The sequence below is a fragment of the Betta splendens genome, chromosome 16 (assembly GCF_900634795.4).
Source record: "Betta splendens chromosome 16, fBetSpl5.4, whole genome shotgun sequence".
NCBI classification, from domain to species: Eukaryota; Metazoa; Chordata; class Actinopteri; order Anabantiformes; family Osphronemidae; genus Betta; species Betta splendens.
The window spans coordinates 6,302,307-6,316,469 of NC_040896.2; the positions used below are offsets into that span (position 1 = coordinate 6,302,307).

Here is a 14,163-nt window from a genome sequence, read left to right on the forward strand (position 1 = left end):
CCAAACTGCTGAGCTGGCCTCTGCAGCATGACTCCTAACACGGACATGAATTATTAATTCGATATATTCATCACTCTTCCGACCAACCATCGATAGCCTCCATTATGGCGGGTGTGTATACATTACAGAGTGTATAATGTGTCAGAAACTTCCCGCATACGAGCCGCTGGATGGCGGGAAGGAGGGAAAACAGAACAGAGAGAGAGGCCGGACGGTGATGGACAGGAGTGATAGCAGAGGGCATTACTGCTCATCACACAGCGCTAACCAGCGCGTGAGATAATGGCACTTTGACGGGTGAGTCGAGCTGCAGATCGAAAGTCAGGAGTCTGAATTTCAATGGAGACAAAGTTCATAGCAGTGAATATCTGGTAACGCGTGGCTTCTGTCAAAGCTTTGGATCCGTTTACAGCGACAGCTTCTGCCGCTACGCCGCCCTGCTGACCTTTAATGAACCCCACGCTAATCTGTTGCTGTCAGTGCCGGAGAGGTCAGAGGTCACTACAGCTATGGGAATGCTGATCCTAACGTCACAGAGATTTGGTGGTTTCCTTGAATGTAGGAGTCCCATCAGTAGAACAAACCAGTGTTTATGTTGAAGGCGTTTACAGCCCAGACGCCACAGATCAACAGTGGCCACTGTCATCTGAATAGAAACAGCTTCTGATTTGCTGTAGCAGACCTCTGCTGAAGTTGGAGGGTCTGTGTGGAGGTCTGGGGTTTTCTCTCTGGCAGGGTCGTAGCAGATGCTACTGCAGCAGGAAATAAAACGCTGCTGACGAAGTGTGATCACTACGCAGCCGATTGAGCTGATGAGGCAGAATACGTTAAAGAGAGCAAGCGTATTAACATGTTTGAACCCCACTCCTTGATAGTTTATTCTGGCGGAGAGCGAGCCCACGCAGGGTGAGCGCTGTTTATTTGGCTTAGAACGGCATTATGAACTTCACCCAGCTCATTTTTTGCCTCTCTGTACTCCAACCGTGTCCCTGAACGCTCAGCGTTAATATGCTTGAGTGAATGTACAGTTGGAGCGCGTGGCTCCGATCAGAGGCCGGCGGTGACGTACTGACAGCTTTCACAGCTAATGAGCGGATGATGTCACGTTGCCTGGCGACGCTAACGAGAAGCTAATGGACGGCGCAGCGGATCAAGGATCCGCTGCTGCTGGAGTAAACAGCAGGAGAAAGGAACCATCACCGGCGAAATGCGAATGTTAAACAAAGGCTGAGACGAGCTTAGCGGCTGTAAACCGGCTTCATTCGGACCTCAGCCGCGGTGACTACCCGTGAGCACGCAGGTCCAGGTTGTATCGGTTTAGACCAGTGTGACTTCACGCTTGCTTCAATATACTCTGTTGTGTGAGCGCGTCCGACTGGGCGTGAGCTCCCAGTTAATCACCTTGAGCAAGCAAGACCATAAATCAGCAGGATGCTGCTCCCACACTGTAAATCTGCACTAATACGTCATCGCCGTATTAGGTTTAACAAAACACAAACTCTCTGAGGCACAATTCACCTTCAAGTCTACAGCTAAAAAGAGCTGCTGTTTTTTCCCGCGTTCATCTGCATCAAGGCTGTTGGAGGGTGTGTGCAGCGTCTGACCTGGCTGTAGGTGGCGTCGAGCAGGGTGTCCAGGTTCTGCAGGGGCGCCGGGGTTTTGTCTTTGAAGCGGGTCAGCAGGCGGCGCTGGATGGCTCTGAACTGGACCGCCCGCTCCGACAGCAGGTCCTGGTACTGCTGAGCACCGACGCGCAGCTAACACACAGCAACACACACGTCAGGGCTACGCTCAAAAAATGAATCCTGAAGATCGGCTTAGGTTCCTGGGACTTTTCTTTGCCATGAAGTAAAGTCCCGAGACATTTCCCAGAGTAAAAATCCCAGAGCTACAGCAAATGTGATTTACAAAAGGATAAAGATACGATGAAGCTATTTAGCCCAGCTAAAGCTACAGTAGGTGTGTGTGTGTGTTTGTGTGCGTGTGTGTGTGCGTGTTTGTGTGCGTGTGTGTGTGTTTGTGTGCGTGTGTGTGAGCACCTCGAAGTGATGGTCCACAGACAGGAAGTAGTCCTGCAGTGGGAGTGGCCCGCTGAAGCTCTTCTTGAAGTCTTTGACTCCCGCTTTGGAGAAATGCTGGTTGAACCTCTGAACCAGCTCCTTCACCACCAGCCACATGTCTTCAAAGCTGTCACTCTGAACCCGGTAGCGCTCTGCCAAACAAGCATGCGGAGAGACTCACTTACACCATGATCTGTGTTTAAGGCAGCAGCGCTGCAAGTGGACCCTCCTGGTGTCATGGAAACCTGCAGTCAGACTCACGGGACGACTTGGAGGCCTGCACAGTGACCTTGGCTCCTGCCAGGAACTGGAAAGCCAGACTGTTCCCATCCTTATCTTCAGATGTAGCTGAAAACTCTGCAGAGACAGAAAGTCAGGGAGCTGCCTGATGAGACAGATAGGAGGCACACCCGGATTGCAGGACCCAGCTTTGTGTAGAAGTGTGTGCACATGCACACACTTCTACACAAAGCATGAAATCAGTACAAACACTCTGTGTGTTTAGACGTTAGAGCTGCGCTTTGTGTCCGATTGTCAGATAACGAGGACTCAGACGGAGATGCGCAGGGTTCAAACGCGTGGAGTGGTTCGGCTCAGCGCCCCCCTGTGGTGACATCATCAGTCTCACTGGCTGTGGTGATCCAGTCACGGGCACTGCTCAGCTGATCTGTGTAAATAAGCTGGAGGGAGCCTGCGTGCGCGCTGGCCTGCGTTGCTTTACCTGGGAAGATGTGCTTGAGGTCGACTGGTGGCTGGTTGGTGTCCACGGTGATTTTAAACTTGGTGGTTTTAGCTGAAGCGGAAGGAACACACACCAGCGCCAGAGGAAGACTGAACCTGGACTGGAGAACTCTGGGAACTCCTGAGAAAATAAAGGACACGGAGGCTGTAGACTCGACTTCTATACAAGGCTGCTGCTACTACAACGCTACAGTTACCAGTACTAACAACAATAATCTTAATGATATACAATTAATTCAGCATTATTTTAAACTCTCTCCATCCTCCCTTATCCAGTAGCCATTTCCCTTCAAAAATAGCCTTAGAATCACAGCCCACTTCCCCTTTGAATAGCAACCATCTCCTCCAAAGTTCCCAAAGGCAAATCAAACAAGGTCAGCACTTCGCTTTTCAGGCTGACTCCTCAAACAGGTCGGGTTAACACGGTCAACAGTGTAGATATTCAGATTACACGAGTATCTGAGAGCTACGAGACCGAGAGACTCAACATCAACACCCAGGGCTGAGGGGCGTTTGTCAAAGACCCGAAAAGGATGCTTTGTGAAAAGTGGGGAGGCGGGGAGTTAAAGCCAACAGAAACTATGTTCTGAGCTTAAGCAGCGCTGAGCTTGGCAGAAATCTACTTTGCTAGAATAACAGAGTGGGGGAAAAGAGGGATGGAGGAAAACAGTTGTTAAAAGAGATGGAGCAAGGGAACCCGAGGCGCACTAACGACAGGAGAGGGAGAAAACGAGGGGAAATAAAGGAGCAGAAGTAATATGAAGAACGACAGGCGGAGTGGGAGGGAGGGACAGTTTAATTATGGAAAGTCCCAGGTTATTACAGATAGTAATAATTACCTGAAACTACTGTGCACCTTTACATTCCAGACACGCAATTATTATGCGATTAAGTGAATGAATCAATTTGGTTTGAATACATAAACAGAGGCAGAGAAATAAGAGGGGAAGAGCTGCAGCCAAGAAAAACAGCAGAAAACAGAGAAACCCAAAATGTTCTACAGGAGGAGGACTGCGGTTCACTCGCTTCATTTCTCACTGACGTTGTCCCGGGTGAGTGAATAGTTCAACAAGAAGCCACCTGAGACTGAAACTGACGAACAGAACGCGTTGACTCCACATTAAAAGTGCAAAGCTCAATAGAAATGTTAACAATTTGCCCACATGGGGAAAAAAGACCAAATATCAGATTCAGGCACTAAACAACAGGACGAGGTTTCCTCGTCTGAGAGCGGTCACGAGGACAACGATGGACCTCCTGCTGCCACGAGGTGCAATCACTCAGTGCAAAGTGAAGTCAAGGCTAAAGGATCGCAGACTCCTCCTGTCCCACTGCTCTGTGCCGCGATGCCATTACCCAGAATGCACTGTGACACAAACAACAAGGTCACAACACGAAGTTAGTGTTTTTAACAACAAAAAGAATGGAGACAGCTGGAGAGAACAAGGCAGAGCTGACGTGAAGGCGACGGGCTGGAAAAGGCCAGAGGAAACATTTTTCCATCTGAAACTCAGCGTTGCGTGTGTGAGACTGTAAATGTGCGCTGGACTTTCCCCGGCTGCTTTCAGGAGGTTACGCCCTCAGTGCAGACATTTACCTGCACAACCAGTGTTGTATCTGCACACGTGCTCAGAGCTTCACAAAGGAAACATTAATGAATATTTTTAACACACCTCTGAGACCTCCACACAGCTGCATCACGTTAAATATAGAATTACAGCAGCAAATGTGACACACATCCACAAGAACAACTTACAACTGGGTTGTGTATTAAACTTTCCTCTCAGGAGTCCAGACTAAATAAAAAGGTGGTGAGTTCACACACATGATCACATAGTTGATCTGCCAGAGATCAAATATGTGAGAGATGAAGTAAGAATTAACGTGCAACCAAGAGCAAGTGAAGGACCGCCGGCGCAGGTTCATCGCTGCTTCAGTCCAGATGTGGCCTGATGTGTGACGGCTCTCCACCTGCTGCTGAACCTGCTGAAGGTGCAGCATCAGCTGTCTGAGAGCAGTTCAGGGACAGGAGAGAGTGTAGGCAGCCTGTGTTTCAACACATCTCCAGTAACGAGAGTTCATCCATGAAACACGTAACTGAGGAATCGTTGCCCCCTGATGCGAACACCTCCACCAGCAGCAACACACCAGCACCACCAACCGTCCTCTGGCATTGATGAGGTAAAAATGATCAGAACCGAGAGGTTCCTTCACAAAGGCTAGCAAAGTGTAGGTCCGGAACCAAGATGATCCCAACTGTCTCTGACTCCAGGCTTGAATTACGTCAAAGGCTTTTTTGCAGGAGGCTGATTGCCTTTAATTCCTGGACCTTATTCACTGGCAGCATTGTTGAGCCAATACAAAGCATTTTCTTTACACAGAGCGAATGTCAGGCTGAACAGGACAAAGCCTTTTCACACAGCAGCCTGTTGGTGACTCATTCTGTGCTCTGATCAGAACCCTTCACACATCGTTACACTTTCCAACCGACTCAAACCCATTGTGTTTTCATCCCAACATCAGCTGCACAGGAACTCAGCTTTTGTCTCAGTTGCCACGGAGATAAATAGGTTGCATCACTCACTTACGTCAAAAGTCATAGTTATAGTTGGGCCTGAAGCCACGGAGGATGAAGGATGGCTTCATACCTGTGAGTGAGCAGCCCAATCACAGCTGGGTCCTGCTGCTCTGACTGCACCCACCGCCGAGGACTCTGATTCTAATGATGTGCAGACGCTGTGTTACAGAGCGAAGCTACACGAGAGACGAAGCGAGCGGACGCTGGAAGAGTTTATTTGAGTAGAGGACCACGCGGCAGGATCCAGTTCTCCTGCAGCTGCGGTGATGTCAGACGTGTGTGAGCGGCCACATGTTCCTTCCTGCCGCGCATGTGTGTGTGTGTGTGTGTTTGTGTGTGAATCTTTTCATTTCCTCTTTGTTTCTCACAGAGGAGACACAACGCGCTGCAGTTGGGAACAAATCACCTCCTGAGTTCCTGCTTTTCCGTGTCTCAGTTAACCAGACGTTTCCAGGACATATAATATTTCTAAATAGAAATGATAAAGACATGTGAAATAAAACTGACTGCACCATTTAACAGGGTTGAAACAAATCCTAACGCTAAGAACACTGGCGTTGGCACAGTGAATAAGGTGCTCTGTAGTCCCTGCATGGAGGATGAAGCGTGTCCGCTCGCTGTGACGAGGCTGATTGAAGCATCCGTCACACTGAGCTCCAGGCTTTTAGAGCTTCACTGACCTGCTGCTCGTCAAACATCCACTGCTGCTCACTGACTAAGCGTGTGTGAACTGCTCCCTTCACATCGACACTGGACCCAAAGCTCTGTGTCCGTCTCACACGCTGAACCCGGCAGTTCACATCTCCTCAAAATGCTTCTGGCTGATGCTAAAAGCTGCATATTAAAAACAAATATTGTGCTCTGCACAATATTTGTGTAAATCTGTGAACAATCATGTATATTGTTACCGGTACAAATCTTATACCCATTACTGTGCAATAACCCTGCAATGACCTCATACTCACTCTAACTGTACTGTACTGCTTTGTACTGTGCCAACACAAACTGTTCTGTACCTGTATTCTCGCTCATCTGTACTGCTGTTGTGAGAGGTAATTTCCCCACTGCGGGACTATTAAAGGTTTTCTTATTTCTTATTTCTTATATGAAGATCTTTTGCAGCTGAAGCGGGGAGTGAGGAAGCAGTGTGCTGTGGTGCAGGGCCTCTAGGACGACTATACATTACAGGACGTCCTACTCTGTATCAAAGCACACAAAGTCAGACGGACTAAAACAAACACTGCTGACTACTGGGAACATACGTGTGTATGGGTTAAACAGGATAAAGAGGTAAAATGCATATTTACTTATTCCATACATTAAGGAAATGTGTGCATGTCATGTATGACGTGTGTGTGTGTGTGTGTGTGTGTAGAGACTCTGGCCAAGTATCACATTACAGCAACGTAAACACTGGGCAATGGGCTTTTCCTGTGTGCGTATGTGTGCGTCTGTGTGTACGTGTGTGTCTGTGCGTACGTGTGCGTGTGTGTGTGTGTGTGTGTGTGTGTGTGTGCGTGTGTGTGTGTGTGTGTGTGTGCATGTCTACTCTGTTACTACTGACTAGCTCTTACCTTTGGGATTCAGCTCTGCAGAGGGAGAGAAGAGGAAAGTTCAGGTTAAAGGAGGAAAGTGAAAAGCAGCACCGCTGGAGGAGATCGCAGCCAAAACTATTCAGAACATCCTCACATGTCCCGATCCAAATGGAAGTAGCTGCTTATCTCTTATTTGTGTGTACCGCAGATACAATAGAAGAAGAAGCCGGTTGTCGTGCTGGGAGGTACTGGGAGGTACTGGGTGATACTGGGCGCTACTGGAAGGTACTAGGTGTTACTGGGTGGTACTGGGAGGTACTAGGTGTTACTGGGTGGTACTGGTAGGTACTGGAAGATACTGGGTGGTACCGGGAGGTACTGGAAGGTACTAGGTGTTACTGGGTGGTACTGGTAGGTACTGGAAGATACTGGGTGGTACCGGGAGGTACTGGAAGGTACTAGGTGTTACTGGGTGGTACTGGTAGGTACTGGCAGGTACAGTTCCACTTTTTGTCCATCGCTCGGCTGCAGACCTGAGGCGTTTTATACCTGCTCCCTACTGCCAGACGCTCCCAGATGCTCTTGTGCTTCTCTAACCTTTAGGCCGCAGCCAGAGACGTCTGGCAGATTAAGCCCTGATTTGTTAGGTCCAAGAGGAAGAGTTCCTGTGAAGGTGAATGAGAAGCAGATGGCGCAAAACAGCACCGAGGTGCTGAGTCAAGAAGTTCACGGGTTATTGGACCTGAAACTCACACTTCCTTAGAGTGGACCTCCGTCCTGTAACAGCTCCACCTCCATCGTGTTCTCTTCCGTCTTGTGACCTTGCTTTAATATTCAAATATATTTTAATATTATTAGCTTCCAAGTGCAGGACAAGCAACGGTGCAGACGACCTACAAACCCATTAAAATACTCTGATCCTGACGTTGACCTTCATTAAAACGGACAATTTTTCAGTTGGGACAGATATCCTCAAAGGGAAGCAAGACATTAGGATGTTCATAGCTTGTGCATCCATGCCTGTGAATACGTCATCGACGCTGGCGTTTAGTTCAACTATTTAAAACTGCAAAGCAAAGAAAGACAAGAAACAACCTGGATCTAATCTGAATCTAGCAAAAGCTAGAACAACACAAAGAGGAAGGAAATAAAAGGCTGAACGCTGAGTGAAGGCTCCAGTTAAACGTAAAGGACGTGTCAAATGGAGCAGAACAGCAATCACACAGACACGCAGGCGCACGGAGGCTGGTTCTGGCTGAGAGCCAGCTCCTTCCTCTGCTTTGAGGCGTGACATTCAGGCTTTCATTCCAAATGAGATGTGTGAGCTAAGACACTGCTTCTCTGCGAGGAGGCTCTGTGAACCCATCAGTGGCCCATCGTTTCACCAGATCTAAAACTAACTAACTTAACTAAAGCTGAACAAGCGCCTCTGAGAGTAGAGACAGCAGCATGTGAAGATGAGCTCAGCAGAAGAGGAGGAAACACTGCGCTTCCAGCGGATCAGGGTTCGTGTTTTATGGAAATGACCCGGACAGTTGCAGCTTGTCTCACTATGGCCAGTGTGTGCGAGCTGACAGATGCCAACCTGATCTCTGTGAAGCGTGTTTGCGTGTAGCTCATTGTGAAGGCGTTCGGAAAACCACAGAGGGCACTAATGAAATTCTTTCTAGATTGTAACGACTACAGGCAGCGTGAAGGCTGCTTTGAAGGGCTTAAGGAGTCAACAGTCTCCTTAAATGTCAAGGCCTTTGAGAGGCTTAGGACCGGCCCAGTAGCCACAGGGAGCGATGGTGTTAAGTGTGCAGGGTGGTGCTAAGGCGTAATGATCACCTCTGGGTGGGAGAGTGATGCATTCCTCCCATAGCAGGCAGCACTTAGACAGGAGAGGACATCAGCTATTAATGGAGATTAACCCGCACTCATCTGGGACTGGACGGGTTCTGTCAGTACTTCAGTCATGGAAGCAGATGCATCACTTTTCAAGCGCACAGGTTTCCTAATACTGAGATCTGCCTCACGACGACTCCTGGGATCAGACAAGGACAGTGACACCAGCATGGAGGATGATTCCAGCGGAACCCTTTCAACATCAGTGTTGGACTAAATCCGTTTGGTTTGAACACGTGGGTCACGCAGAGGTCAGCTCCTTATGATCCACTGAATCTTGCTTCATACGTTCCCCTCCACCAGCTATAACTCACCTCCGTACCTCATTCCTCACGTCTAACTCCTAGCATACCTGAACTCTGTTCTGCTTTTTCCGTCCTGCTGTGCTTCTTCCTCCAACTTTTAATAAAACTCTTTTTAGTTCTCCGTCCAGTCCAACAGGTCCCTTCCAAAACACGGGATCAGCCTCCTACGTACTCTCCCTTTAGATGCTGCGCTGCCAAGGTCCACTGAAGTACACCAGACTCCTTTTAGCTATTTTTAGCATCACAATAAAGCTAACAAAAAGAAACACTTCCCCGTATTTCCAGACATTTCACATTAAATGGGCTTCTGGGGAGGAGACAACTGCTCCACCAACAGGTTCATGCCAAAGCAAATGGAATCCAAAGGAAACAATAGCATCAAAATAGCCTTTTCATGAGCTGCTTTTGAATATTGAAATCTGTATTTTCTAAAAAAAAAAACGTGTGTGACATTTGAAATAAAAACTGGTTTTATTGCTTTCCAGGGTAAAGTAATATCTCCCAGAAAAACTGCCTGGAAAGCCTGGAAACAGATGCCTGGAGAGAGAAGTGGAGGAAGCTGGATGGATGCCGCTCAGCAGTTACCGGAGTCAGGACGTCACAGCCGTCAGGCTGAGCAGAGCCCATTCCATCAGAGATGTTTTCACAGATCCGCTGATGTGTGTGTGAGGTCTCTGATGCAGATTCAAGCCACAGTGCAGAAATGAACCAGACTTGATTTGCTGCCCAGTGGCAAACAGCTACTGCACCAACACGTTGAAGCAGGTGAGAAATGCCAGAGCTGCTGTGCCCATTAATAGTCCATATTTCACATGAACTGTGTCATTTATGATATTGTTCCATTTTAACAGTAGATTCTGTTCGTTTCCAACATTAAACCATGTGTCAGCGCCGCTTTTTAACAAAGACTGATTGTGTTTCTAACATATCAAGAGTCCGTACGACAGGCGTGAAGCAGACCCACGTGTCCCTGCAATTGTTCTGTTCAAACGTGAACACTGAAGTAGCCGCGTCGGGAGCGAGTGCGGGAGCGAGAGCGAGTGCGAGTGCTCACCTGTGGGAGAGTTGTAGGACACGGTGACGTCCCCGGTCAGATCAGCAGGAGGATAGCGGCCGTTGAGAAAAGCTGAAAATGACACGACGGTGGACGATCCGACGCCTGAGGAGAGGAAACACGACAGTTAAAGGCCCAAAGTCACTGCACCTTTGCACAGAGCCTGTTAATGAGCACATTAGCATCCATAGAAGACAGGACAAGTAGCCACAAAGGTTCGTCCGAATACTGTTATTTACATATAAGGACAGAGGACAAACTTCAGTGAAGGGAATGTGAGGAAGAAAGGTGCTTCAGCTGCACCTCACACAGAAACGCGTCTGCAGCCAAAGCCTAAAACACACGCAACAACTGCTGACGTCACTTTGGATGTTTGGCTCATTTCAGCGTTTTCAAGGTGAGGACAGGAGATGGACCGGACCCAACAGCGCGCAGGCTCAACCTCTGCAGGCGAGGTGAGGACAGCACTAATCAGTACTTAAGTGAACACGCAGCCACACACGCTCCCACACAGCACGGACAGTACAGGCAGCAGAGAGAGGGAAAAGCAGGGATCAAATACAGACAGAGAGGAAAGGATATATTACACTTAATGGTTACACACACACACGCAGGGCAGTGTGGCGGTGTAATGGGCCGTGTTGTTCCTGAACTCGGCCCGTTACAGGTGACTGAAGCCCAAGTATGTGTGCGCTTTAGTGCCCTAATGGAAAAAGTATCTGTGTAGTGGATGAAAGAGAGGAGACTGTGTTTAAAAATGACGTTTCTGTTCTCAGTCTAATTGCATTCATGGAGAAAGTGCAGGTCCCCGGGGCTGAGGATGAGGCTGTCGGTCCAACAGGAGGACAGACGCAGCAGCAGCAGCAGGAGGAGGAGGAGGAGGAGGAGGAAGGATTGGAGAGCGGGGGTTTCTCCACACTGGGTGTCAGACCACGCGTCGGTGTTCACATCCAGTGGGTTTCTTCTTCTGTGCTGCTTGAAGAGTGATTGTGTTAGTGACGTACACTGACTTGTGTAAATATATGCTGAAGTATTTATTAGTCTACAGCGACACCACAGCTTTCTACACTGACAAATCACTGGAGGACACTGGTCAGGGCCCAGTTTAGCCATGTCTTCTCTGCACCACGAACCTTCCCTCTCCGGTTCCTCCTCCCTGTCATCCTGTCTGTCAGCAGATGGCTTTTACCCTCTCTGCCCTGGGGTCAAACTGGTCAGACTGGTTTAAGTGCTTTAAGTGTTTCCAGGTCCATTAAGACCACAAAACAATACCAAAGAAGAAGAAGCCGTAATCCCTCCTCCTTTCCTTTCTCTCAAGCCCCCTCTGTCCGTTTCTCCTCAGCGTGTCATTGTTTATTCGGGCACATCTGGACTGGGCTGTCTGCTTTCTATGGTCTCAGGGTGCTCCTGTCTGCTTTTTTAACTTTATGTTAGGTTTGCATTGCACTCACACCTCATTCATGCCAAACGCCTTCGTGTGTCTCTTTTACACTGCAGCAGTTGGTTCTTTTCTCTCAGCCCTGATCTCTCCTCAGCCACTATCCCTCCTTCTGCTCGCTGGGCCGCTAGTCCCAGGGTCGACATACGTTCAGCCCAACTAACATGACTGCATGTGTTAAGCTAAGCCGTCCGGAGGAATCCCACTGGGGAGGGACAACACAGAAAGCTCAGGGTTATGGTACTTGACAGGTCATGTTAAATCCATTACTGACTTCAGTGGAGGCCAGAGGTCAAGAGGCGTGGAGATTCAGATCTTCACCTCACAAGGAGACGGGAAAGGGTCATGTGTGTGTTTGTGTATCTTTTCTTTTTCTGCACAACCAATAAAAGCGGAGGAGGCAGGATCTCTGGCCATCAGCAAACACTGGTCAGCTTAGGAGGAATGTGTTTAGGTTGAACAAATGGAGGAATGACTGAAAACATGGCTGCTGTGACTGTGCCTGCTGAAACATTACTCTGAAAATGAACGGCACAGTAAAGGCCAATATGGAACCATGTAATCTACACAATATATTCGCATAACATAAAACACCCTTGGGCCACTTAATAAAAGGTCCTTACAGGCATCAACACATGGAGAGTAAAGGATTTCCTAGGTGACTCACTTATCTGTCCCACAGAGCGTAAGAGGGTTTTATCCAGCAATGAAATAAAAGATGGCAGGAAACATCAGGAATGAGAGCGGCGCAGCAAGTGAAAGAGGAGAAACAGAAAAGGGTGGAGACGGGGAGGTGGAGTGGAGCCGGAGAGCGTGAGGCCAGACAAAGAAGGCAGTGTGTGGTGAACAGGGGATGGAGCCGCCATCTGAGAGGAATAAAAAGTGAAATAACAATAAAAGTCCGAAGCGCTGCCCCCCCTCCTCCCTCCCCACACTCAGCTCTTGTTGTTATTAGTGTTTCAGCTGCAGCCACGTTTTTCCAGTGTCTGCTCTTTCTTTAGTATTATTTATATTATGCAAAATGGCTCCAATGAGTCATCAAATGACATCAGAGTAAAAAAGGCTGAAGTGGAAACAGAAGCACAAAGACGCTGGTGTGTATAAACACCAGAAACACTATTAATTACTGCAGCTCTCGTGTTTCTAGGGTTTCCTGGTGTTTTAGTGGCTGCAGGGGAAAAAGACTTTGATACACGAGAGTTTATTTTAGCAGCTACAGGATGTTTTTCACTTGGAACAGTTCTTTTGCCACCACTCTGTTCAACTCTGTTGTCTTCTCAGCGCCTTGTCTGATTTTGCCAGCTCTCATTTTGAATCTCTTCTTCGGAGGTTACTGCTGCATTGTCTGATTAATTGACCCTGTTTGGCTTGGATCACTATGGGACATGACAAGTATGAGATGCATCTGTCTGAAGAATATGTCCCTCAGCAAACTAGTCCCAATGTCTGTGGTGCGAATTAAAATTAAAACCGTCTGTGTTTCTATTTTAATTGGTGATAGCTGGAGACAGACGCTTACATACTTTTCCAGTAATCCATAAACAGGAGTGTGATTTTTTGGACAAAATCAGAAAGTGAAGTGAGAGTGACGGAGGTCCAGCTTCTCTGAGCCAACTCCCATCCTTGGCTGAAGTAAACATTGCCTTTGTTCACTGATTTTCTTCATTTCTGTATGTAGAAGCTGTGGTTCTGTTCCAGATCTGGCTGATCCACACTGGTCCTGGGCTGAGATGGGCCAATGAGGAGTCACATAGGTGAGACGAGAAAAAATGTGCTGTGAGTGTCGTAATGATCATGTTTCGCAGAGAGCAACTGGTTGAGTAGGAAGAACCAGCGCCAGGTGTGTGTGTGTGTGTGTGTGTGTGTGCAGGAAGACACAGGAGCGTGACATAAACACACATGCAGCTACTTTACAGTGTGTGCGTCTTGTCCAGCTGAGGGGAACAGGCCTGTGTTTATGCTTATGCATCCATGGATCTGTACATGAGTGTGTGTGTGTGTGTGTGTGTGTGTGTGTGTGTGTGTGTGTGTGTGTGTGTGTGTGTGCTGGAGGAAGGCTCCTGGGTTTGACCCGCGTGGCCTAAAGTCACGTAAACAGAGCTGGTCTCAGTGGTGCAAGAAGTGCTTCAGTGAGTCACAGCTTCTGATCTTCAACGTAAACAGAGAAATGCTGTGAAGGAGAAAAAGTCGACCCGCCGGAGGCGTCCTTCCGTTCTCCTCAGTTCCTCTACTTACAGTTTTTTGTTGGCAGACTTTTCATTGTCTGATTAGAAGTGAAAACTCTCATTGCTCACATGAAGAGTCTCTCTTTCTACAAGTTACTGTTCATGTTGATTCAGGACGCTGGAAGTTATGAGGAGAAAGTCGTTCAGGCCTCTGTGCAGATGTAACAAACAAATGTCTAAAAGGAACGCATGCAAACACACCTTCTGTTGTCCTAAACAGCTAAAGCAGTAATTTGCTGTGCAGCACTTCTACTTCTCAGCACAGTGAAGAATCCACCACAGCTCCTCTGTGGGTTCAGCCTGTCCCTGTGTGATCTCGACAAATGGACAGAGCTGATGG

At 48.2% G+C, this 14,163-nt stretch overlaps 1 protein-coding gene across 1 annotated transcript in view; it reads right to left on the bottom strand.

Moving 5' to 3' along the window:
* The window catches only part of bbs9 (Bardet-Biedl syndrome 9), an 82,338-nt gene that overhangs the window by 51,023 nt on the left and 17,152 nt on the right, over window positions 1-14,163 (bottom strand). The window contains 6 exon segments of the mRNA XM_055503345.1: window positions 1,605-1,757; window positions 2,040-2,212; window positions 2,322-2,417; window positions 2,782-2,922; window positions 6,954-6,968; window positions 10,161-10,265. Coding sequence (XP_055359320.1) covers window positions 1,605-1,757; window positions 2,040-2,212; window positions 2,322-2,417; window positions 2,782-2,922; window positions 6,954-6,968; window positions 10,161-10,265 — 683 coding nt within the window.